This window comes from Furipterus horrens, unplaced genomic scaffold (genome assembly GCF_987537825.1).
Source record: "Furipterus horrens unplaced genomic scaffold, mFurHor1.1.pri manual_scaffold_17, whole genome shotgun sequence".
In the NCBI taxonomy this organism is placed as follows: domain Eukaryota; kingdom Metazoa; phylum Chordata; class Mammalia; order Chiroptera; family Furipteridae; genus Furipterus; species Furipterus horrens.
Genome location: NW_028327187.1, coordinates 52,373,996 through 52,399,685, shown reverse-complemented (window position 1 = coordinate 52,399,685; position 25,690 = coordinate 52,373,996). Strand labels below are relative to the sequence as shown.

Here is a 25,690-nt window from a genome sequence, read left to right as displayed (position 1 = left end):
GCACTGGTTAACTGTTTGTTCCTTTCCTATGTTCTGATTTGTTGATTTGATCCCTGGTTTTCTTGCCCTCACCACTAGTTTCATAAGTGTTTTTGTTCATTTTAGCAGGACTAGCCTTCATTCCTTCCCTGTCTTGTTTAAGATCTGCTGTTAGGTCTGTAAGCATTTTTATAACCAAAGCTCTGAACTGTGCCTCAGAAAGATTTCCCATCTGCTGCTTCTTTAGATTAGATATTTGCTGTCTCATCAGTTGCATCATTGGGATCTCTATCATGATCTGTGCCATCTTGACAGTTTTGTGTTTACCTTTGCTTCCCAGGCAGGGCTGTCACACCTCCTATGTGATAGGAGGCAGAGCCCTGTGCACTCATCACAACTGGGTAAACCTTCTCACCACACTGTGGCATTTTCTGTGGGTGTGGGGCTCCAACATGGCTTCCTGCCGTTCACTCCCCGCTGAGATACTGGGTGCCTCCTCCTCCGTCCCCACCCCCTCTGGGCCTCACAGTTCAAGGCAATGGGGGTCTTCCTTCCCTGGCATTGGAATCGCAAGTGGATGGGTCTGATCTGCAGCCAGGGGTGCTACCTAGGCACTTCTCAGCTCCCCTTAAATACAGGTGTCTGTGCTTACCACTGTCCTGCTGCTGTTGCCGCTGTTTCCGCTGTTTCCGCTATTGCCGCTGTTGCCACTGCTACCGCTGCTACCTCCGCCAGCACAGCTTAACCTCTCTGCCCCAGCTTTTCCCCTTCTACCCATTTGGACAAGCACCACTTTTTTATAACTTCATACGTTGGATTTCCATTTATTTTCTGGAACTTCTGGTTACTGCTGGTTTTGCAGTAGTTGTATTTCTTTTTAGTTGTGGAGGGAGATGGAGCATGTCAGCCTAGGCTTCCATCTTGGCCAGAAGTCTTCTGTATGTGTTTGTCTCTGTGTCTTAGGTACAGCTGTCGCTCCTGTTATGTTGTAAGGTGTGGATCCTTAGGGATTAGTCAGTACAGAGAGACCTGTTTCACCACTTTGTGGCGCTGTATGTGTAAGAAGGGTCTGAGAAGGAACAATGCTGCTTGCCCAGCACTTGCCCCTTTTCCAGGCACTTCTCCGACTTCTGTAGGGGACTGGTGCCTCTCTAGCTGTTGCCCTGGCTGTTGTTCCCAGAGTGGATGGGTCTGCAGGCATTCTAGGACTGTGGGGGCCCTTTAAACAAGAAGACTCTGAGACCAGAAGTTTCTGCCTCTGCCCCAACCCCCACTGGTTTGCACAGTTTAAAGCAATGGGGCTTGATTTTCTCCGGTGTTGGGACAGTGAGCTGTGTGGTCTGATGAGGAGCTGGGAATGCTCCCCAGGTGCCCCTCCTGACTTTAAAAAAGTGTAACTGTGCTTTCTGCCAGCCTGCCACTGCTGCCACCACCACACCACGTCCTCTCTACCCCGGCTCCACTCCTCCTACCTGTCTGAATGAGTATTTATTCTTTATATCTTTGTTTGTTCAACTTCCATGCAGTTTGATTTTCTGGAACTTCTTGTTGTTTCCAGTTTTGAGGTAGTTGTATTCCATCTTAGTTGTGGAGGGAGATGCAACATGTCTGTCTATGCCTCCATCTTGGCCGGAAGAGAAAGCCACTCTTTCTTAATGGGAGATATTGTATAATTAGTACCTACCTTTGTCATCTAGTTGTTACAGTTATGATTGTGCCTTCTAACCCTCTTGCCAAATTTGTCACCTCCAGAAATCACAAAGGATGCCAACTTGTCCAGCAGTGCCATCCTTTGGACATTGAGAACGTCTCTTACCAGGGGCAGCCAAATGACCTTGACTCTGCAAGATCCTTCTCCTTCATGTGAATACCTCCCTCCACTCCATATCCCCTTTTATTAGGTTTCTGTGGACCAGGGGATAGGTAGGATAACATCATTGGCCAGCAGGAAGTAGCTACAGAAGAATGAGACATTCGCCCATTTGCCTTTGTAAGATTACAAAGGCCCAGAAGTTCTGAAGTGGGGGATTGATACAGAGAAGTCTGATCAGATTACTGGGCAAGAGTAGGGAGGGACCAGAGGAAGAAGTTGCCTGAGGCAATGGTAAACAGTATAGGATGGGATTGGGTGAGTGGAACAACCCCAGCGAGCATAGAATTTTGGGCCAGAAGATTTAAACAAAAAGAATACAGATATTGGCTCTCTTTTTCTTCCTAAAGGGTGCCTGAATGATCAAGCTGTAGCTGCCTGCACTTCCCAAAGGATGGTGTTTTAAATGGGAGCGGGAACTGCAATACAGCTTGGGATTGGTCTGGTCTTGCAGAGGGTAGCAAGATTATATTTCTTTGGGTGTTTTAGAGGGGATAGGCTTTGAGGCAGAAGCCTGTCATTCTTCCAAAATTATATAGTTTTTGTAGTGTTTTAGTTTGTAAACTAATCTTATAGAATTAAGGTAATTAAGATTTTAGCCTTAGTTGAGGGACTTAAGCAATTAAAGCTGGAACTCAAGAGTTAAAAAGATTTCAGCCTTACACTTCTGGCAAAGATGAAGTCATAGGTAAACACAGCTTGTCTCCCCACACAACCACAGCAAAAATGACAACTAAATAAAAAAATAACTATCACCCAGAATCCTCAGAAAATTGAGCTGTATGGAAGTTTGACAACAAAGAAATTAAAGAAGTTACACTCATCCAGATGGGTAGGAGGGGCAGAGATGTGAAGAAAGCCATGGAGACATAAAATGATGGTCACACACCCACATGTGGTGTATAAAAATCAGGAGGGATCCCAATCCCACAGCCGACCCACCCAGCCCAGGGTCCCCGTGCCAGAAAGATAAGTCTCCATAACTTCTGGCTGTAAAAACCAGTGGGGGTTGGTGCGGTAGTAAAGAAAACTGCAGGATTTTCAGGAGCCTCCTCATAAAGAGCCTACAATGGATTTAGAACTTACACAGACTCCCTCCCTCTGGGCTCCAGCACCAGGGAAGCAGCTAAACGGGACCAGAGGCATATAGGGAGAAACTGAAATGTCTGGCATCAGGGTGAATGCTGGGGAGACAGCTTCTTCCTGGACAAAACTCAAGAGGCCAGGCAGTGTCACTGTCCCCTTTCTGAGCTCTCCCATGTACAGAATCCCAGAGCAGTGGCACCATATCAGAGACTACATCTACCTGGTTCACAGGAGTTTCCCTGCCCTGGTGATTACTTAAAGCTTCACTCCATCTAACTTACTGGTGTGCTTTTCTACAATAGGCCACACTACTAAAACAGAGAGTCAAAGAAGCTCTACCTAATACATAGAAACAAGCACAGGGACACTGCCAAAGTGAAGAGACAAAGAAATATGGCCTAAATGAAAGAACAGAACAAAACCCCTGAAAAATAACTAAACAAAATAGACAAACAATCTATCAGATGCAGATTACAAAACACTGCTAATTAGGATGCTCAAGGAACTCATTAGGTACCTCAGCAGCATAAAAAAGACCCAGGCAGAAATGAAGATTACACGAAGTGAAATAAAGAAAAATTTACAGGAAACCAACAGTGGAGTGGATGAAGATGAGAATCAAATCAATGATTTGGAACATAAGGGGGAAAAAAGCATTCAATCAGAACAGCAAGAAGAAGAAAAAGAAAAACAAGGGTAGGCTATGGAGCCTCTGGGGCAACTTCAAACATACCAACATTTAAATCATAGGGGTGCCAGAATAAGAAGAGAAAGAGCAAGAAATTGCAAATTTATTTGAAAAAATAATGAAAGAGAATTTTCCTAATTTGGTGAAGGAATTAGATGTGAAAGTCCAGAAAGCACAGAGTCCCAAACAAGATAGACACAAAGAAGACCATACCAAAACACATCACAATTAAAATGGCAAAGGTTAAAGATAAAGAGAGAATCTTAAAAGCAGAAAGAGAAAAGAAGAGTTATCTACAAAGGAATTCCTATAAAACTATCAGCTGATTTCCCAAAAGAAACTTTGCGACAAGAAGAGATGGGCAAGAAGTATTCAAGGTAATGAAAAGCAAGGACCTACAACCTAAGTTACTCTATTCAGCAAAGTTATTCAGAATGGAAGGGCAGATGAAGTGCTTCCTAGGCAAGGTAAATGCTAAAGATTCCATCACCACTAAGCCATTATTATATGAAATGTTAAAGGGATCTATTTAAGAAAAAAAAAGATCTAAACTATGAAAATTAAAATGGCAATAAGTTCATAAGTATCAGCAATCAAACCTAAAAAACAAACTAAGCAAACAAGCAGAACTAAACAGAATCATAGATATGTAGATCATTTGGAGGGTTATCAGTCAGGAGGGGTAAGGGGGGGGGGGAATGGGAAAAAAGGTACAGGGATTAAGAAATACAAATTGCAGGCACACAGTAGACAGGAGGATGTTAAGGACAGTATAGGAAATGGGGAAGCTGAAGAACTTATATGCATGACCTGTGAACATGAACTAAGTTGAGGGGATTGCTGAAGGGAATGCGGGGGCGGGTGGGGGAGAAAGGGGGGAAAATTAGGACAACTGTAATAGCATAGTCAGTAAAATATAGTTAAAAATAAAATTAAAAGATTTCAGCTTTAGTGATAGGCTTAAGTGACTATTGCATGTGGAAAGCTGTTATTCCAAAATTGTGTAGCTTTTGAATAAATACTGCTTTCCTTTTTCACCAAACCTCTGCCTCCGGAATTTTGTCTAGTGAATGGTGGTAGGCAGCAGGATCCCAACTGCTGTTCGGCAACAATGATGCATGGGGAAAAATGGAGCTTTACCAGCTGGGGCTAGCCCTCTGCCACAGGTTCGGCAGGGAACACAATATCTTCCTGCCACCTGATATCAAGCTGTATGTATGCAGGTACTGGAAGCTGAATTTGAGCCAATGTTACATTTCCACAAGAAAAACTGCTTCAGTAGCTAATGTCCAACATCAATGTCAGCCACCAATGCAGTTATTCCCCAGGTATCTGGTATGGTTTTGATTCATTTTGAGATGTACTCAGTAAAGACATATGCTACATTCTATCTTGGGTGGAGTCTGAGTTCTGGACTGGGTCACTGTGCTCATTAGACTACTACCCAGGTCAATACCTTCATTCACCTGGCTTTTTCTGCACATTGCCATGTCTACTAATTCTACTCTTTGCTCATGCCTAGATTCCTCCCAGAATGCTTTCCTACTTTGATTCCATCCCTCTCAGTGTGTAGATAGTCCAGACCATCCAGTTGAGAACTATTTATTTTGCAGTTGCTTCAAGGATGAGTGTGTGTATGTGTGTGTGTGTTCTCTTCAACAGATGGACTGACACTTTTAAAGGACATGGACTTTGCCTGCAGGGAGCATGGTTTTCTGTGATCCAGTTCATTTAGTCCTTTCAATAATAATACTATAATTGCTACTATTTGCTCAGAGTCTGCCATGAACCAGATGCAATGCTAAGTACTTTACATGTATCATCTCAATCTTCACTTTTGTCTGAAAGAAGTTCTTACAGATAAGAAAAGTGATGCCTGGGCAAGTTAAGCAATATGCACAAAATCACAGAGCTAATGAGTGATGGAGCTGAGCCTGCTGTACCGCCCTGCCTTTTAAAAACTCAGAGAAACTGGATTTACTTCTTTGCTAGTTGTTGTCTGTTATGAAGGCAATAAAGACCTTTCTGAAATCAAAACATCAAGAAGTCTGTATCAAATTCTTAGGATGTGCCAAACTCAATGTGGGAATCTGGCAGCAGAGTGCAGACAAAATACACATAAGGTAGTTCTTGTTCTCAAGTCTTAACAATCTCATTGAGGAAATGAGATCCACACAGAACCAATTAGGATGGATATACACAGTGAAAATGATAGTGTGGTGCCACCATGGTGGAAGCTCAGGGGCTTCTGGAGAAGTTGGCATGGGTGCTGGGGTCTGAAGGATGGGCAGGTGTTAGGCAATTGCAGAGGAGGAAGTCTGCCACATGGGGGAGATAGCATAAAAGAAGGCCCAGAGGAGGAGGTGTAAAGGATGGAAAGACCTGTCAGACTCAAGGAAAGGGATTTTTCTGGGGTGAGCTGGAATCAAAATGTTGGGCAGTAGGGACATATTCCTTTGCTACAGAGGACCTTTCCTGATGGGGAGATGAATATTTGTGCACACATACACTTTCTACTACAATTCCTGGGAAGCCTGAGATTCCAGGGGAGCCTTTCAGGCCAGGTAAGCCTTGTAGTCCTGAGGAGCCATGGGAACCAGGTCTCCCATTAAGTCCCTTGATGGTACTGGGGAATCCAGGAGCTTCAGGCAAGCCTGGTAGACCAGTGATGCCAGTTTCTCCTTTGTCACCTGGGAAAGAAGCAAACAGCTTGGTAAAAAACACTGGGCAAGAGAAAATCTGCTCCCCAAAGTGTAGGTACCCCAGGTTGCAGGCAGGCAAATTGCAGCTGGGGGACAGTTAGCTCAGTGGTGGGGTGGTGCCTTCAGCCTTATGGGGCACCAGTCAGCACCATCCCTGCCTGCTCCAGCACTGGGAAGGCTGCTCAGTGCCCACACCCCACTGTCTGCCAGGCTCCCCCTGGGGGTACAACAGTCTGTGGTTTAAACACTCAGTTAAAGAGCCACAATGAAAACTGGCAGTCTCAAAGTCCAGGTGCCCCTGAGGCTCAGGGAATACAGCCTCTCTGGATTCCCTGCCACCACCTACACTGACACTCTGGAGGGCCTTGTAGTGTTGGTCTTTCTCCGGAAGGAAGTCAAGTTTGGTTCTAAAACCTTTCTTGGGCATTTCTCCTCCCCATTTCCTGCCCCGGCACCTCTGGATCCAGGGAATCCATTCAATCCAGCTGAGCCTTGAGAGCTTTGTCTCCTTTGAACTGGAGGTTCAGCATTGGAAGTCTTAGACTGGGAATTCCAACTGGGCCCAGGTCACCTCTCTCTCCTGCAGGGATGAAGATCATGAGATCGTGTGAGACAGAGCTTAGACATGGGGTCAGGAAGGAGCTGACGTTTCATATTAGCTCTTTCCTGCACCACCCAGGGCCCCCTTTCTGGGCCCTTCCAGATTATTCTGCCCACCCATTTTCCCAACTTTGCATTCATGTGTATGCCTATCCTTTGATAAACCCAAACTCGACAAGCAACTTTAGACCATACTCAAAACTGTCGTCTGTTGAACATCTGGGAATGTATGACAAGCCTTCTAACATGCGGTGGTAACAGAAGAAATTATGTCTTCTGATTTAAAAGGATTTCATTCAAGAGTCCAAAATCTTATTATCTGATGTAGGGTTGGTACAAGACAGATGAATGACAAAACTCAACAAATAAAATGTTCCTTGGGAAGCATGAATGGCAATACCAGAATTCGATTCCCCAGCTCACCTTTTTCACCAGGGCTACCAGTCTGTCCAGATGGTCCCAATTTTCCATCCAACCCAGGAATTCTGTTTAATCCAGTTGCACCAGGAATACCAGGGAGACCTGGAATCCCTGGAAAACCTATCGGTCCATAAGACCCCTTCTCACCTGTCGAGAAATAAGAACTTTTATTATTATTCTTGTTTTACATATGAGGAAATGGAGGCTCAGTGACATTAACTAACTTACCTAAAGTCACACAGCTAGGGAGTTGCAAAGAAAGGATTCAAACCTAGTTTTTTTAACTCCAAAGCCGAAGCTCTTAGTCATTACATATTATACTATTTCCCTGAACAGGGACATGACACTAAGTAACAAAAAGGAAAGAAGAGGTGGATGCCTGTCTGATGATTTGTCAAAACAGAGCTCATGTGTGGCATCCACATACACAAAAAAGCCCAGAGCCAGGAGGCAGAGAGATGAGATCATGTCTGGTGCTGCTACTAACCAGTTGTGTAATCTTAGTTAGACCAGTTGTTTCCTGCTGTATACAATGGAAATGCTTTCTACCCAATCTCTGGTGTCTAGCAAGAAAACCACAGAAAATTGGAACTGTCAGGCTTTGTGGTAGGAGTGGCACAAATGAGTAAACCCATGGGCTTTAATCACCATGATATTCAGCCCAGTGGTCCACCCAGCAGGCAGTGAGGGTGACTGACTTTGTGTGGGGATCCTCCTTTACCTTTGTCCAACTATTTTGTCACAAAAAGCCCTGCCCACCTCCCTCTTTGTTTCCCTTTCTTAGGAAGAGGAAAGGGGCAAACTGGGCAGCATGGATGGTCTTTTCTGGCACCCACTGGTGCCTTCCTGCTTACTTCACTTACCCTTCGGACCTGACAGGCCTGGCAGCCCAGTGCCTCCAGGCAAGCCTGAGTTCCCCTGGAAGCCAATTAACACTGGAGTTCCAGGAAGGCCCTTAAGCCCATGCAGACCTCTCTTTCCAGTTGATGCAGGGGAACCTGCCTCACCTTTTGGACCTCTCTTTCTTGTGAATCACACAAGAGGGAACACAGGACAGCTGTGAAATGAGACTCCATCCTGAATAGGGCCACTGCCCATTACCATGGTTTCTGGTTGTTTTTGTAAATGGCCCTTTAACAGTGGCCTATGCAGACCACAAACAGGCAGAGTTATTAGTTGGCTGAAGCATTAGCACCTACCACCCAGAGTGCCACACCAACGGCTATTACTTCCAGCCTGGCACAGTAGCTGATAGGGCACACAAATCCCTTCTGATTATAACTTCTTCCCCCTTTATGAAGGTGGTTCAAACTTTAGCCTCTGAATGGAGCTCTGGAAAGCAAGGGTGGCAACTAGACTGTAATTTCCTGGAACTTCCAGTCTGAATCACACCATAATGGCTGTTTCTTAAGCCAATCGGTGAAGTAAAGGTTAAAGCTGAGCCATTGTTTCAGCTTCCCCAGGGAACCATGAATACAGGGCTGACCTTTTAATCCCTCATGCATGCAGATAAGTCAGCCAGTTCCTTGACATTAAGGTTGAAAGACCCCCTAGTGCCAAGTAGTGTAGAAATCCTCAAGGTTCATTTGGTCTCCTATGTATTTGGAGACTTCTTTCACCATGCTTTAAATTGGTCAATGGGATTAACATCCTGAGCTGCTGCCGAAGTGGAATGTTCAGGTACAAAGAAAGGAAATTAAAAAACCAAAGGATTAAATCAGTGACTACAGAGGTATTTGGGCCCCTGAGGACCTAAATGAATGGCTGACTTGGCTTTCTATGGGTTGAAAAGCATCAAGTAGCTGAAAGCCCCAGGATTCTAATCAGAGGCCGTGAAGCGGATTCCACAAGAGAAGGAAATTCAATGGGGGCCAATCCCACAGCATGAGTTCAAGGGCCCCTGGCTTTGCCAGGTTATAGTTTATAGTAAGATAGTTCCCTGAGAGGTAAAGCCAGTGGGGATGTTAGTCCATGAGCTTGTGTGCCACTTTCTTACCTGGACAGCCCATGTGAAGACCCCAGAAATACTGAAGGACAAAAGGGGTAAAAAAAATAGCAGTGGCTCTACAAATAACACTACTTCAGTCACTTGGCCAGGAGTAGGGAGGGATGATATAGTCACTGAGACAGGGTGGGGAGGGTGCTGCAAGAAGATAAGCTGTAAACACTACTGTGGAACTAGTAGTGTCAGCTCACTGCCCAGTGAGAGACACTTTGACCATGGTTCTCAGAGACATGCTCCACTGAGAGGCAGGCCACCACATAGTCACACTGCTGGAGCTATTTCCCCAACTCAATGACTCTGCATGGCCCAGTGGAGGCAATGGACATGGCTAGACACCCCTCCACAGCAAGGTGGACTTCTCTAACTGGGGAAAACAGGAGGGAAGCTGAAGCATGATAAGGAGGAGGGAGGTTGTGGGGAAGATGGGTGGGGAGGGATTTGTGGTAATATTTTGGAAGCTAAATTGCAGAAATCTGTTCTTGGCATTGCAAAGGTGACTTGGGAGTTGAAACTTGAGGGGTTAGGAAAGCGGAGTCTGCTGAACTCTGGCCCCATCACAGTGCTGCTATTGTCCCTTGGGGCACCAGGGCCCAGGGCCTAGCTTAAGTCTGGCAAGTTGGGGCTCCATCTCCAAAGGACCTACCTGAAGTGCCTAGAAAGTCTGGTGTTCCTGGCAGCCCTTGTTTGCCCTTGATGCTGAGTAAACCAACAGTCCCTGGGGTGCCTAGCTATCCCACATGGCCTGGTGTTCCAGGGCTGCCTCGCTTACCTTTGGGACCTATCAAGCCAGACTTCCCAGGTAAACCTAATGAAAGAAAGGTTTACAGCCTGGATCAATGGCAGGGACTTGTCACCAAACCAACTTCCAGCAGAAAACTTCTCAGATGCATCTCAGTTGTCACTGTCTTCTCAGCTCCAGGTTTGCTGCTACTCCTGGTAGTTAATCAGAGACTTTGCAAGATACCTGACTACTGGTTATGGTTACTTCTGGAATTACTAAGACAGGAAAATAGACTCAGGCAATTTAAGAAAAAGTTCCCCCCAAAGTTGGACAGAACAGAGTGACTTTTCATTTTAACCCCCTCATTAACCCATCACCCCAGATTCAGTTAAATGTTCATGCAAGTATATTGGTTATGGAAAGACTTTCTATAGATTGTTATATAAGTGGGGCAAGAAGAGTCACCGTTGAGTCCTGGTAGGCCAGAGTCTCCAGGAAATCCTCTGTCCCCTGGTAATCCCTGTAGGCCTTGCTCCCTTGGAGCACCATTTTCAGCACCAAAGATGTTTCCAGGGGCTCCCTTGGAACCCGGTAAACCTGGATTGCCAACTTTTTCCAGGCAAGCCATCTTTTACAGGGAGCCCAGGAAACCCAGGCAAGCCCTTCTCCCCATGAGGTCCAGGAAATCCTAAATGTAAAGAGGCAAAAATAAAAGGCCATGGAGATTTAGAAACCATAGATCTGGGTAAAGGTCTCTGAGACAGATTGTTTTTTTACTAGGAAAGTGAACATATTAATAATGTGGGCCATGAGTCTAAAAAAAACAAAGCCAACAAACAAGCCAAATTAAAACAAAACAAAATAAAAACCAAGCTTATAGATACAGAGAACAGATTGATAGTTGCCAGAGGTAGGGGATGGGAAAATGAGTGAAGGGGGTCCAAAGGTACAAACTTCCAGTTATAAAATAAGTAACTCATGAGGGCGTAATGTACAGCATAGTGACTATAACTTAATAATACTGTATTATATATTTGAAAGTTGCTGATAGTATTAAAGGTTCTCATCACATGAAAAAAATATGTAACTATGTTTGACAATATATACAAATATTGAATCATTATGCTATATACTTGAAACTAATATAATATTATATGTCAACTCGTCGTCGGCAGCCGTCCGTCTCGAGAGACGATGGTGTAGCTTCTTAAGTGTCTATCTGCACCGCCGAGAATGGCTGTGCAGTCCGACTCAGGAGTGACACGGCATCTGTCTCCTCCCGTGTTGAATTGACATCTTGCGATGACGCTGGAGTGTCCTCTCCAGTGGAGCTGAAGCTACAGAGCCTGGGCAGGGTGATATGGAGGGTCTGCTGTTGCCCATGCAGCAGACCCCCCCTCTCTTCGCAGCTGAAGGGTCCAAGGGAAAGACGGAGTCGATACAGCTTGGCTTCAGGTGCGCCGCAGGAGTTGCCGGTGTTGACTACAACGTCAAACCGCCTTAGGGACTCCGGCTCCGGATTTTCTGTCGGGGTTTACTCCCTTAGCCTTTCCCCAGAAGAGGTATGCCGCAAGGCAGCGGAGGTTTTTTGGAGTCAGAGTTTTCCTTCTCTGATGTACCCTGACTGGAAGATCGAACCAGCGACACTTAGCTCGCAGGCCGACGCTCAATCCACTGAGCTAAACCAGCCAGGGCTAGACATCAATAATAAAAAAGAAATATCTTTAAGAAATAGTAATATGTGTCACATTTCTTTTGAAGGTCAGGAGTCTCTGGTCCTGGGAGGACTTGCCCAGAGGTTCTAGCTCAGCGATGCCAGGACTTGGGCAGAGCCCAGCAACTCTGGGGCTGCAACAGTGGCTGCCAAAGGACTAGTCTCTACTGAAGTCGTCAGAACCCTTGCTGTCCTGCCTCCCTCTTTCTGGATCATAGAGGGAACTGAGGAACTGATAAACCCAAGGGCACATAGCCCAAGATGAGCCCCATGCTGTAGAGCAGGAGAGGCTCTCAAACTCAGTCACCTAGGGTAGGGGTACTTGGTAAAAGCTAGATTTCTGGGCTCACCTCAGAGCTTCTGATCAGTACCTCTGCAGGGGGCCAATAATCTGCATTACTAACAAATTTCCAGGTGCTGCTGGTGCTGCTGATCCAGGTAACAGAGTTTGAGAACCATTGGTGCAATATAGAACAACGATGCTCAGGCTGAAATGACAGAGTTTAAGCAAAGGGAAAGAAATAGACAACTTCCCTCTGACTCATCAGAATTTCTTTCTCTGACCTGAGTATGAAATCAAAGCCATCCCACCTACACTAGAGCACAAACTTAACTTCTTATAACTGGTGGATGGCTACTATAATCCAAACACATAATCACACAAAAGGAGAAGCAAGTGAGGAGAAGCTTCTTTCCTTACCTGGCAATTCAGGGAGGTGAACTGATTCTGGATTTCCGGGCTCTCCTTTATTTCCACACAACCCAGGCAGGCCTGGAGTCCCAGGGAGGCCAAGGGCCCCTTTAGGGCCTGAAAAGCCAAATGTGAGTAATGAGGGAAAAAGTGAGTCAGTGTGGCTAAATAGGATTTGTGGTGTTCAGTCAAGAATCCTAGTTTCTTGGAGGGAATCTCTTACTCTCATCTCCCCACAAAGTACTCTTCAGAAGCCATTCTATTTTTTAATCCTCAAAGCTTCCCTCTCAAGAAAAATGTGGACCCCCAAATGCTACCAGGCTATACTTTGCTTCCTTTTGCTCATGGCCCTCACAAGTATGCTCAGTGACTTTCTCTGGTCTCATTTCATACCTGAAAATCTGGGAGCTCCTGGAAATCTTGATGGACCATATGGCCCAGAAATAATACAAGGCAAGGTGACACCTGTAAATGGTAACAGGTAAGCATCTGTTGATCCCACTGAGTCAGGAATGATTTCCTCCCTGCATGAATCTTCATTCTGATTCCATCAAATGGGACAACCAAGTTCTTCCCACCCAGAAGCTGTAGCCCATGCAGAAGAATCCTGGCATCAGAAGCTCTTGGGAGATACCCCTAGTGCAATCACTCGCAGATAAGAATACCCCTTGTGTCCAAGTGCCAGGATGTTACTTCCCAAACCATCAGTGTCCAGTGCCAGGCAGTCATCTCTGCAACAGATGTTACCTATAAAGATTTACTAGTGGTGGCTTGTGCAGGAACAGCAGCAAATGGCAATGGCCTACTCACCCTGCCCTCAGAGGTAGCCTCTCCCTAGGATGGGAGCTTAAGTTAGTCTGAAGGGTCCATTATGCCCACATGACAAGGGTTTGAAGCCAAGACATTCTCAAGTTCACATGTCTGCCTTTTTTCTTTTTTGCAATGAGGCTTTTCCAAAACCATCAAGTTCTTTTGACACACCTCATTTGGGATCTGTTGAAACCTATTGACTTCCCTGGGTCAGATGTTCCTATAAATTTGTACCAGGCAAACACTGAAGGCCATTCTCTTGCACATGACAGACAAACAGTGACCCTTCCCTCAGCTCCTCATTTAAAACTGCCAACTCTGCTACTCAGGGAGAAGGGGCAGTCAATATGAATATTCAAGACATCAAAATTGACATGCATAGCCCTTCTCCTAGCAAATCCTTCATTGCTCATTAATAATGTAAATAAAAAGAGTTCATAAGATCACAGAGGGGAGATTTAATAATATTGATGAACAAATTGTGTGTTGACTCCCTCAAGTGCCATTTACAAAAAATATCTAAGCTAATTAAAGTTAGTCTTGCCTGTTCATTAAAGAAATCCCCCAAAGTCTGCTTTAAACCACTGAGCCAACAGTTCTAATAAACTAATACAGATTTTTCCTGTACTTAAAATTAATCTCAAATTGCATTTTTAAAGATATATATATATATATATATATATATATATATATATATATATATATATATATACACACACACACACAACCTATGATTCAGAGTGCTTATTCAACTGGCTGGCATTCCTCCTCCAACTCCACTTCTATTTCCCACTATGAAGGTTGGTGGCATTTTTAGCCTACCTGTTCTATTCCTAAATCAAAATTGGAAATTAAACAAAGTGGCTTACGTGGTTGGGCTCCGAAGCCAGACAAAGCTAAGTTTGTCACCTAGTTGTGCTACTAATGAGTTGTATGGGCAAGATATTTAACCTCTCTGAGCTTCATGCAAATGGCAGCTACTTATCTCATATGGTATTTGTGAGGATTATATGAAATAATGCTAATAGCACTTAACACAGTGCCTGGAATGCTGGTATGTGCTCAATGAATAATATATATATTTTTAAATCTTACTTAAAGTGAAATATTTAAGAGAGTTCCTGCAAAGCCATTCCTGGTTTCTACTTTAGTCAGGTTAGTGATGCTACCTTCTAGCCTGCGCAGCAAATTTCTGCCTTCTAGATCTCAGGCTCTTATAGCTCTATTTTCATAGGTGGAGAGATGGCCATAGGCCCGATCTTCCACCATAGGCGGCCACACCCATCTTTATCTTGCTAGACATTAAGATGATGGAGCTATTTCTGAGGGTTATTCTCCTACTATGGAAATATGTTCCATAGGCAAACACCTCAGGATGAGATACCATTCCTGTTCTTGGCTAGAGCCTGAGTCCTTTGGACTAGGCTGAAAAATTACCTCCCTAGATGATACCATGAGAGGGACCCTGAATAAGACTCTCCTGCCTCAACAATTTCAATAACCTATTGGCTCCAATGTGTCAAACACTGCAGTTTTATTGCTTTATGTTTTAAAAAACAAACTGGGTAAAATACAAGTATCTCTGTGTTGGCTCCAAAAATAAAGCCATCCATCCTCAATTTATCAGATCAGTTTCATAGGTTCTTTTCACTAGTGACAGCCAGATAAAAATAAAATCTTTAGAGGATAGGGCAGAGGACCAGCACCTGGAAATGTTCCTGGATAAGAAAAATAATAATAAAAGGAAAGATGAATAGAGACCAGAAGAAATTAAGGACGTATTTCCCCTTTGCCTCAAACCAGTCCTGTACAGCACAACACACCACACCACATTTGTACATCAAAGCAGAGGATTGAGATGGTGAGAAGGTAAGGCCTTCAAGTCATACTGGTATCTGGCTCTTTTACTTTACATCTCTGAATTCAGAGTCTTCTCCCCCAACAAAGCAAAAATTGGCTTTACCAATGTTCTGTTTTATAAGTATAACAAATGACTTAATTATTCATAAGTTTCCCCATTAATGCCAAAATTCATCCTCAGAATTAAAAGCACCTCTGGTTACTAAGATTCTAGCATCTTAGTTTACTCTGAGCCCAATGAATAAATATCAGACATTCATTGATCTTCCCAGGTGTCTCCCAAGGCAAGTTACAGCTCCAGTTAAGTTCAGAAAATGAAGGCACTCAAGGTGGAGGTCAGCCAAGCCATCAACATGCATGCATGGTTGAGGAAATCAGCCACTCTCAGAGACTTCATGCCAGCTTATCCTTGTACTACCTCCTAGAAGGTATGTGCTGAGGAGCCTCTGAAGCAGTGTCATGTTAGCTTTTGGACCCCAGTCCTAGGATTTCCTCTCCCAACCAGAGGCTGCTCAGTATGGTGCTTGGGCCATTGTGAGTGTGTGAGATAAAGGTAAACAAAAAGAAAAGGGTTTTTTTGTTGTTAACATTGATGTTTTAGAACCTCCTGACCTAGCTGGCTCTCACCTCCCTCCATATCCAAGTCTCCTTTACCAACCTTCTCCCCGCAGCTGTAGTCACCTAGACCTATCAAGTGAAGATGAAAATTAAACCAGGACAGAAGTTCCTTGAGGCTCAAGGGAAGTCTTGTCTGCAGCCCCAGTATGCCCACCAATCAAATTCCCTCTCTGGACTGAATGGAGAGAGCTGTCACCTTCACAGGATCAAGGACACTGTAGTCACTTCAGTAATAAACAGGATGATGGATTATTACGAGCCTCTGGATCACAGCATTTTGGGAAACAGCTCATTGTGTGCTTTCTGAGCATTTGTAATAATTCACACTACAAGGTTGAAGGGCTTCTGATGATTACATACCCTTTCCTGGCAAGGCAGCTGTTTTAACATGGGCCACCACTGGTTGGAAGTGAGTGCATTTAGAAACAGCATCTTCATTTTGTATGGCAACAGACATAATGCAAATGCCTGGAGCTCACAGGTTATGTGTTTTTAAAACTGTGTGGAAAGAAAGCGAATGCCCTTAAATGACATAATTTTGCAGGGGAAGTCTTGGTACTGCAACAAGAATATTTTCTCATTGCCATGGCTTACTATATCACTATATTCCTAAGAAATTTCTGTGTCCAGTGACTAGTGAAGTTTGGAATAAAAATAGTCTCATGGGCTTCCTTCTATTGACTCAGCCTGTTTATAAGTAGTTGGAATGTTGAGAGTATCCAAATTTGGGTATGTGTAAGTTTATAGTTACCTCAGGTTAAAACCTAGTTGCCTTCAAAATATGTTGACTGAGAATCAAGATCCAATTGTTGGAGGGGCAGCAGAATGATCACGAATAATGTCTCTGGAAACAGAGCTGGAAGCTATAGATGACACCAAGACTTCCAAAAGTCAGGGTGGTCTTATTTAATGAAATTTCTCATAGCTTTCATAGGACTTTGTGAACTAAAAACAGATTTGATTTTTAACAGTCTTGAATTATCAAGTTTTAACCTGTACCATTATTCTTCTTATATCAATTCACAAAATTTGATTTTAAAATAAATAAAGGTTTCCAAGACCTGATGTCTTTCTCTCTTCTTTTTTGTATTTCTTCAAGGTGACAAGGTGGAAGGAAGAGAAACAGGTCTAAGAAATAGTCCCTTGGTCATTGGAGATATCTTTTCTTTTGTGAGTGTATATTAGTCTCCTATAGAATGTTCTGCTATACTTGGGAGGTTGAGAAACACTAAAAAGTATTACTCAAGTTCTGTAGTATCTACCAGCTTATAATTCATTTGGGAAAAGTGAAGCATTAATGGAAGTAAATATATAGTTTAAGTGACAATGACATTTGTGGAGGTCAAGGTAAGGCTTAGTAGAAGAAGTAGGGCTTATATTGAACCTTGATAAATGGAAAGGATCTGACTACTTGGAGAAAAGAGGAAGGACATTCCAGGAAAAAGGCAACATTGACGAAATCTTGGAGTTAGACATGAACATGTTTTGGGGGACAGTGAAAAATAATGTAGTCTTAAGTGTTTTTTTAAATCATGAAGAGTGTGAGATAATGTAAGGTTAGAGAGTAATTTGGACATTACTCAGTAGAGACCATTCATGGCTTCAGATTAGGGGAGTAACATGATGATATAAGTACTTTATAGATATTTGCAACAGTGTTCATAGTGAAATTGAGGGGAGAAAGTCTGGATGTAAGAGATGAAAAACTGCTTAGGAAGTTGTTGTCATTGATTCACCTAACTATCCACCTACTTTTTCATCCATCCATCCATCCATCCACCTGTCCTTTAAACCATCTATTTATTCCACCAAGCATATAGGTATTTGATAAGTGAGGCATTTGATAAGTGAGATATTAATAGCAATAAGAGGAAAGGAAGAACATAAAAACATTCCAAATGAAAAATAAGAGATTCATTTCAAGTATTCAAACTTCACATGACTATAAGAAGTGTGATACTGCTAATGAAAGCACAAAAGTTGTGGAAGCATAGAAGCTGTGATGAAGGGGTGTTCTGGCTGTATGGAAGAAGGAAAGATATTAGCATAGCATTATCATAATCTGTAAACAGGACTATAACTCATAATTCCTGAAATTCTAGTAGAAAAAGAACTTACATAAATAGGAGAAGTTTAATATATAAAATGGAGATTAGATTAGATACAATTATGTTCTCTTCTCAATCTGAGATCTCATGAATTAAGGAAAAGTTCTTCCATGCTGATGATATTACCATACAATGTAGAGGACACCTTGTCCAGACTCCCACTCATTACTTCAATGACATTTGTAATAAATAGTCATTCAACTTCTATTTGAAAACTGTTAGGAATTATGACCTCATGACTTCCCAAGGCAGCTTGGTTACATTTTCAGACTGCTCTGTTAGGAAGTTTTTCACTAAGTAGAGCTGAAATATTTTATTGTTCTGTGTAGGCATACCACAATACAATTACAATGCTTTTTCTACATAAAAATCTTTAAGAGGACTGAAAATAGTGAGTATAACCAGCCAAGTCTGTTCTTTTGACACATTTCATGTACCTGGGTCATATCTACACTCTACAAGGGGTCAGTTTTCCAAGGCAAAAACCATTTGATTCCCTGACTCACCAGGAGGCCCAGGAAGGCCTGGTTTCCCTGGTAATCCATCTATTCCTTGATCTCCAAGAAGTCCATGAGGTCCAGGAGATCCTGGTATCCCAATTCCTGGGAAGCCAGGTGGACCACTATGGCCTTTCTCACCAGGAAGTCCTGGTAACTCCTTTTCACCAAGGGAGCCCTGTTCAGCATCACCCTAGAATTAAAGCCCAATTCAGAGTCCTCTAACCACAGGAAAGAGGTAACCAGTGTGACTAATAGTTTGTTTGTTTGTTTGTTTGTTGTTGTTGAAATTCTCTATCACTCCAGTTCATCAGTTAAGTCCTCTGAGTTTAGAGAGTGGGAATGAAGCTCATCAATCCTGGGTTATCTGATAATGCTAAGGTTCTAGATCAGCCAGGGAGAGGCAGAAAACAAGATCAGGATAACAACTCTTGGGGTAACAAAAAACAGCTGAATTACTTTCAAGGGAAAGCTACCGAGAAGCTGAAACAAATTAGGTGATATGGTCAATTATTACTAGCACTTATCAAATGAGACAATGACCCATTCTGAGAAAAAAGATTTCCATTTTACAGAAAAAAATCATGGGGCAAAATGTGTCAGTGGCAGAGGAAGGAATAGATGTTCTGGACTCTGTTCTTCTCTGTCTCATGGTCTAGTGTCCGTCAGAACACCCCTTCCCCCGAGTCAGGTGTGAGGATTTATAAAGCTAATCACTCAGAAGCAATCAACTTACCAGAAAGCCTGGCAGACCTCTTAAACCTGGTAATCCATCCTTGTCTGGTACTCCTGTCTCACCAGGGAGCCCTGGGGGACCAGGATTACCCTGCTCCCCTGGCATCCCTGATCTTGTATGAAGGGTTGATTCCCCTTTCTCTCCTTTGGTACCTGTAGGACCTTGAGGCCCAAATAAACCCTGACAAAGATACAAAAGGGAATGATCAGGCGACATAGACTTCATAGAATTCTGGCACCTAGCAAAAGCAAAAGTTTTTGGGTACATCTTGGCACTGTTCTGGGCACTTGATTATGTCATCATCTTGTATTATAATTGATTGTTTATTTTCTTATTCTTTCTAAACTTTAAAATCTCTGAGAATGGTATCTCTGTCTTAATTCCAATTTTATCTTTGAGTCCCAGCACAGTGCTAGGCAAATTCAAATAATTTTGTGGAAGAAAGGGGGGATTAAGAGAGGGAATATAGGTATGTTAAAGCAGAAAGAAACTTTAGAGATCTATTTGATTTTTTCATATTACAGATGAAAAAACTTAAGCTTTGTTTTAATCCACATCTCTCTATGTGTTTTAGGAAAGCGATTGATAAGAAGTGAGGGGCACTTGAGAGCTCCCATTGTGTCTTCAGGGCCACAGTTTGGCCGGACTTACTGGAGACCCTGATGGGCCCTGTGTACCTACAGAGCATCATTCTCCTCTGGCTCCTTTAAGGCCTGGAAGGCCTATGTGACCTGGTGGCCCAGGCAGGCCTAACTCCCCAGGTGGTCCAGTGTTGGTGACACCACCATCACAAGCACAAAATCCTGAGTTCCCTGGAGGAAAATAAAAGACAACATTAAACAAAGTGAGACATCCTCCCAGAAAGAAAGAAAACTGGACAGTGGTCATTTGTGACTTAACTCCGTGGACACAATCAAAAGGTCTGTGAAAAGACGTAAATGAACTAGTTTATCTGCTCATCAAAGTACATCTGTGCTAGTGATTGGAATTTAATTAGTCTGAGTTGGAGCCCACCCATCAGTGAATCTAATCTGTAGCCAGAGTTGAGAACCACTGACCCACACTAACCAGCTAACAGTCTGGAATCCAAGCCACTCAAAGATTCTCTTCACAAAAAATGTCTTTTCTGTCTTTTGTCCACAGAGACAAATTCCAAATAAATTAATAACAGAGATTTCAGCAAAGTACCTTTGAATAGGTATCAAGGAGTCACTAACAATCCTATACTTAAATCCCCGATCATGACCCAAGATTGCTTCTGTTCAGGTATTTAATGCTGTTAGCTTGCTCACTCCCCACAAAGCCTCTCCAGGGAGTTTGGGGAACAAATAAACCCAAAGGGACAGAATCACCTTTTACTCCTTTGAGACCTTGGTTTCCTTTTGGACCTCGTTCTACTCGAGGACCAGGAAATGCTGGCTCTGTGCTCTGGAGGGTTCCAGGCTCAAATGCTGGACCTGAAGAAAAAAAGAAACATAAAAGACTGGCACCTTACATGAACCTGGGCTCATTTGACTCATAGCAGCTCAGTCACCAAGGCCTGGGTTCTCAAGGCTCAATAACTAGAGCAGAGACAAAAAAAAAATCCAAGACAGGGACCTGAAGTCTATAGTAAATCCTTATTCTGTTGGATTGATTCACTCTACTATTATTTGCAGAATGTCTACCATGTTCTAGGCACTGGACCAAACACTGGGATACGGGAATGACCAATGTAGTTTCAGTAACTCAGAAGCCCCAATGTCTATCCCAGAGAATTCTCTTAGGACAAAAGAGGAAATGGGTGCAAGCTGAAGTAGTCATGGGGTTTAGGTTCCAAAAAAAAAAAAACATGCTAGGTATATTTTCAGCCTTTCTCTTAGAATCTAGAATCCTATACTCAGGTAGAGGATTGATGGAGAATAAGCCCAGTGGAGGCTTTTAGCAGCCATCTTGAGATTCAAGTTTGGATTCCCATATTTAAGGCACTCAGCCCACCCCTGAGGACCAGGGGAAGCTTGAAAGAGCCAATGTTTCTTCTTTGGGAGCCGAGAGACCAGAGGCCTAGGGGCTGAGAATGGTGAAGGGTGGAATTAAGTGAGTACAAAAGTTGGAAGGCATTAGGTAGTGTTTAGTCATCAAGATGGCCCTAGCTTGCTTGTTCCTTGAACATTTTGACTGCTGTAGTTGCTAATTTGTAGAAGTAGGGCTCTGACCTAGAGAGGACAGAGCCTTCATCATTGCCCCACCGCAGTTATTACATATCCTGGCTTAACTGTTACACCTGTGAAATGCTCCCTCCCTCAAAAGTCATGACTGTTCTGCAATCTGGATCACATCTAGTCTCAAGACCAAAGACAGATATGAACAACTTACCAGGTGGACCTGGCAGGCCTGGTGGGCCTGGTAGGCTGGGCAAACCATCTTTGCCAGGAAGGCCAGCTGCCTCAATTGTGGTGTGACCTGGGTTTCCCTTGTTCCCTTTCAGGCCTAGAATTTCTGGGGACCTAGAGAACCTGGCACACCTGGAAAGATAAGCCCACACAAAAATGCTAATCATATCACCCTACTTACTCTTCAGGGGTATTCTACTCAGTGGAATATGTTGGAAGCTAAACTCCAAGGGAAGAATTTAGGAAAGCATTTACCCTTCTCTTGCATCAGAGTTAGAAGGGTCCTTAGGGATCATCTAGCCTAATCTCTTGGGAAATTAAGGCCCAGTGACATGAGGAGAAAATGGTCAGAGATGCAGAGCTTTTTAGTGGCAAACCTGAGAGGGAAACTTGGGTCTCTAACCTCCATTTCTTGAATTTTTCTACTTTTATGCTGGGATCAACTGTACCTCTTCCAAGTGGCTGTTTTAAAATCATGGTATCCTTACAGCGGCCCATCTCCAAGGAATTTAGAAACTGGTTCCTTTAAAAGTAATATCTGAGGTTTTATATTTGGGACATCACTGCCTCCCAGACTCTGGCATTTCCTTTCTATTTTTGCTACAATAGAAAGGCATATGGGTATGCCCCTAAGATGATTGTTTTAAAGGTACCACCCATAGTATGCTGGGACAATTTAGTGCCTGAGTTATGCACAGAGTGAGGGTCTGGTTATCAGCTTTCCTCTGAGCTTTTGTTAGGCCCTTTTGTGAAGCATCATCTGGGATGGCACATCCTCTGAAGAATAACAGGGCTCCAGCAGTTCAACCGAGGTTTCTCTGGTTACCGAAAACCTCAGTGACACTCTGGATTGCCTATTTAGCTATAGCAGATTATTAACACAAAAGGAAACCTGCCTATCCAGGCCTCTTTCTTATATACATTAGCCTTGGGCTGGCAATGAGAAACTTACTGACTATAGTCAACCTTTCCTTTGACTTTGGCTAAGTATACATAAGACCAGAGATATAGAAGGGGATGGTGACCACCAGAGTGTAGAGAGGACTTATCTGTGCAGAAGATGGGTTAGTTTGTTTCACCTGGTATAGCTGGTGCACCAGGGAGGCCGGAGGAGCCAGGCAGGCCCTGGATACCTTCATCACCTTTAAATTCTGGCAGGCCTGGCATACCGGGGTCTCCAGGATAATTTGGTATTGCAATGAAAAAAAAAAAAGCAGCAAGCAAATCCAGATTAAGTCTACAAATATCACAAAATGTTTAAGAAAAGATGCAAGGAGATATCTTCAGGTAAAAGTACTTTTCTTGCCCTTCATAAGTCTCCCAGATACTAATGGCCTCATGTGATAGTGGGCCTACTTGAACTTAGGCTCCACTAGTGTTCAGAACTTGTCTGGCCGGGGTTTGCTTCCATGGTAAGATCTGATAAGTACTTGGAAGTTTCTTCTAACTACTACTAGCAACTTGCTATAATGCCTTAAATGTTTACCATTTGGGTTAAGGTGTTGAAGTATACTATTCAGTATACCTGAGAGGATGAGGGGAGAGAAATAAATTAGAAGACCCAGATGAAAGAGGCACAGCAGTAGAAACCTTTGGTCAAACAAGAAGTATCTGGAGACAGTGGGTATTTGGATCTTTGGAGAAGGCAAAATGAACAGTTGGGCACACATCGTAAATAGAACAAGGAGAGTTGTTGACAAACTTTCAAAGCATCATACTATTGAGGACTATCAACCACTTGCTCCCCTAGCCAAATATACATTTCCATTTCCAATGAAAATTTCAAGCTCAAGTATGCATAGCATCATGTAGATGAGATCCTGACTGTCCCATAGTATCAGGCTGAAGGCAGCCTAGTTGAGGAGGATATTAATCCTTCTATAAATATCACTGGAAGAACCATTTTTAGAACATCCAAGCCCAGGCCAACTCAAACTCTAGTCTTGGTAGACCCAACCCAAAAACGGAGTGTGGTATTTGGTTTGTTTCCCCAAGATGTTGGAGTTAGCTTTACTTCCCAAGTTCAGGACATAGGAGGGGCCCTTGGGAGTGTTGGGTTTAGGAGTAATTCAGTGGCTGACAAAGTGTTCTTTTAACAATTACAAGTGTTATAGAATTTAACTCCCTGTCATTTCTTCTCCATGCAAATCAATGAAAAATTTCACCTGAGATCACAGCACCATCTGTATCGACATAAACATCTGGGCCTGGCAGGCCAATGCCACCCTTTTCACCCTGTAAAGATTAAATACATTAAATAAAAATATCTCCATAACCTTATCGCCCAATATCTATGTGTCTTCAAATCCATCCCCCAGGAAAATTAAAGGTTCTTCCTTCTGCAAGCCTTGATGTCCAGGGTCAAATAGTCCATAGGTTAATTTCAAAGTCCTATCAATTTAAATGAACTTGACACAAGGCAGGCCAGAGACCTGATACTCAAATGTAATTCTGTTAAGAACAAGGAATCCCAACTTTGTTTTTCAACCCAACTTCATGACTATCTACTTCTGGGGCTAGGAAACATATCACAGGAATAGATAACATGGCTGCAGCTAAGACATGCCAAGGATGGAGCAGTGTTTCAACATTTTATCAACTCTCAGCAGGCCTGAAGCTATGCTATTGTCACTGCTCTTGTTAGTAAATGATGCCAGGCAGAAGAAGTCAAAGGAGTCCTAATTGTCCCAAAAGAGGGACTCAGGTACAAAAATAAGATACAATGGCATATTCAGAGTGGGTGGTGGGAGCTGTCTTCCCCAAGGGCAGGCAATAAGGAGATTCATTGTCTGTAGAGAATTTAAGAACAATAATAAAACTGAAAAGTTGGCAGTTCTAAGCAATGTCAATAATAAAATATCCCTCCTTAGAGGGATGGACTTTCTCCCACGGTTCCCTCCTTTTTAATCTATCACTTATCAAGGAGTATCTAAGGAATGTTCATCAGCTTTTTTTTTATATGTGTTTTATTGATTAAAATATTACATTTGTGCCAATTTCCCTTCCCTCTGCTCCCCTCCACCTGGTGGCCCCCCTCCCTCCAGTTGTCCCCCCCTTTTAGATCATGTCCATTAGTTCTGCATACAGTTCTTCTCAACCTCTCTCTGTCTATTCCATTCCCTCCTACCATGATCCTTAATTCCTATATCATCTCCCTCCCTCTCCCCATTCCCCCTCCCTGTTGACCTCCCCCCAATATGTTCTCCGTACCTATAGTTCTTTTTCCACTCTCGTTGCCTGTTTAGTTTGCCTTTGTTTCAATTCCCTAGCTTCTGTTGTTTCTTGTGATGCAGTTTTCATTTTAGATTTCATTGTCTTGATCCTCCTTTTTCTAAACCAGTCCCTCTAACATCTCATATAACAGTGGTTTGGATCTAATGAACTCTTTCAGTTTTATTTTGTCCTGGAAACACTTTCTCTGTCCTTCTATTCTGAATTACAATTTCGCTGGATAGAGTATTCGTGGTTGTAGGTTTTTGCTTTTCATTACTTTGAATATTTCTTGCCAGTCTCTTCTTGCCTGCAGGGTCTCCCTTGAGAAGTCAGCTGATAGTCTAATTGGGACCTCTTTGTACATAATTCTTTTCTTCTCTCTTGCTGCTTTTAAGATTCTCTCTTTATCTTTAATTTTTGACATTTTGATTATAATGTGTCTTGGAGTAGTTCTCCCTGGGTCCAGTTTTTTTGGAACTCTGTGCTTCCTGGACCTGTAAGTCTATTTCCTTCCCCAAGTTAGGGAAGTTTTGCTTTATTATATTTTCACTTAATTTTTCAATTTCTAGTTCATCTTCTTTGCCCTCTGGCAAACCAATGATTCTTATGCTGGGCCTTTTATAGCTGTCCCAGAGGTTTCTGATCCTCTCATCGTTGCTTCCCATTTCCTCTCCCTGCATTGGTTGACTGCTTGTTCCTTCTCCATATTCCAGTTTGTTGAAATGAACTCTGGATTTTTTTTCCTCACCATCTGTCTCGTATGTGGTTTTGTTCCTTTCGTTATGAGTGTTTTTCGCTTCTTTCTCATCTTTTTCCAGATCTTTTGTGAATTCTGTAAGCCACCTGATAACAATGACCCAGAGCTGAGCATCTGACAGGTTTCTTATCTGTTCATCTGTCAGGTTCTCCATCTGTTGCCTGGTGAGCTGTGCCACCGGGATTTCTATAGTTGTCTGCCTCATTTTGACAGATGCGTTTTGTTTTCTTGGGCCGGCTGTAG

General features: G+C 43.1%; 1 protein-coding gene across 1 annotated transcript in view; it reads right to left on the bottom strand.

Moving 5' to 3' along the window:
• COL4A6 (collagen type IV alpha 6 chain) overlaps positions 1-25,690 on the bottom strand; it is a 349,822-nt gene that overhangs the window by 35,759 nt on the left and 288,373 nt on the right. The window contains 19 exon segments of the mRNA XM_090264056.1: positions 6,132-6,313; positions 6,781-6,825; positions 6,828-6,905; positions 7,349-7,492; positions 8,209-8,369; positions 9,342-9,372; positions 9,994-10,155; positions 10,537-10,684; positions 10,686-10,759; positions 12,486-12,593; positions 12,870-12,941; positions 18,379-18,562; positions 19,106-19,285; positions 19,757-19,917; positions 20,458-20,562; positions 21,461-21,577; positions 21,580-21,609; positions 22,557-22,661; positions 23,640-23,712. Coding sequence (XP_090120182.1) covers positions 6,132-6,313; positions 6,781-6,825; positions 6,828-6,905; positions 7,349-7,492; positions 8,209-8,369; positions 9,342-9,372; positions 9,994-10,155; positions 10,537-10,684; positions 10,686-10,759; positions 12,486-12,593; positions 12,870-12,941; positions 18,379-18,562; positions 19,106-19,285; positions 19,757-19,917; positions 20,458-20,562; positions 21,461-21,577; positions 21,580-21,609; positions 22,557-22,661; positions 23,640-23,712 — 2,160 coding nt within the window.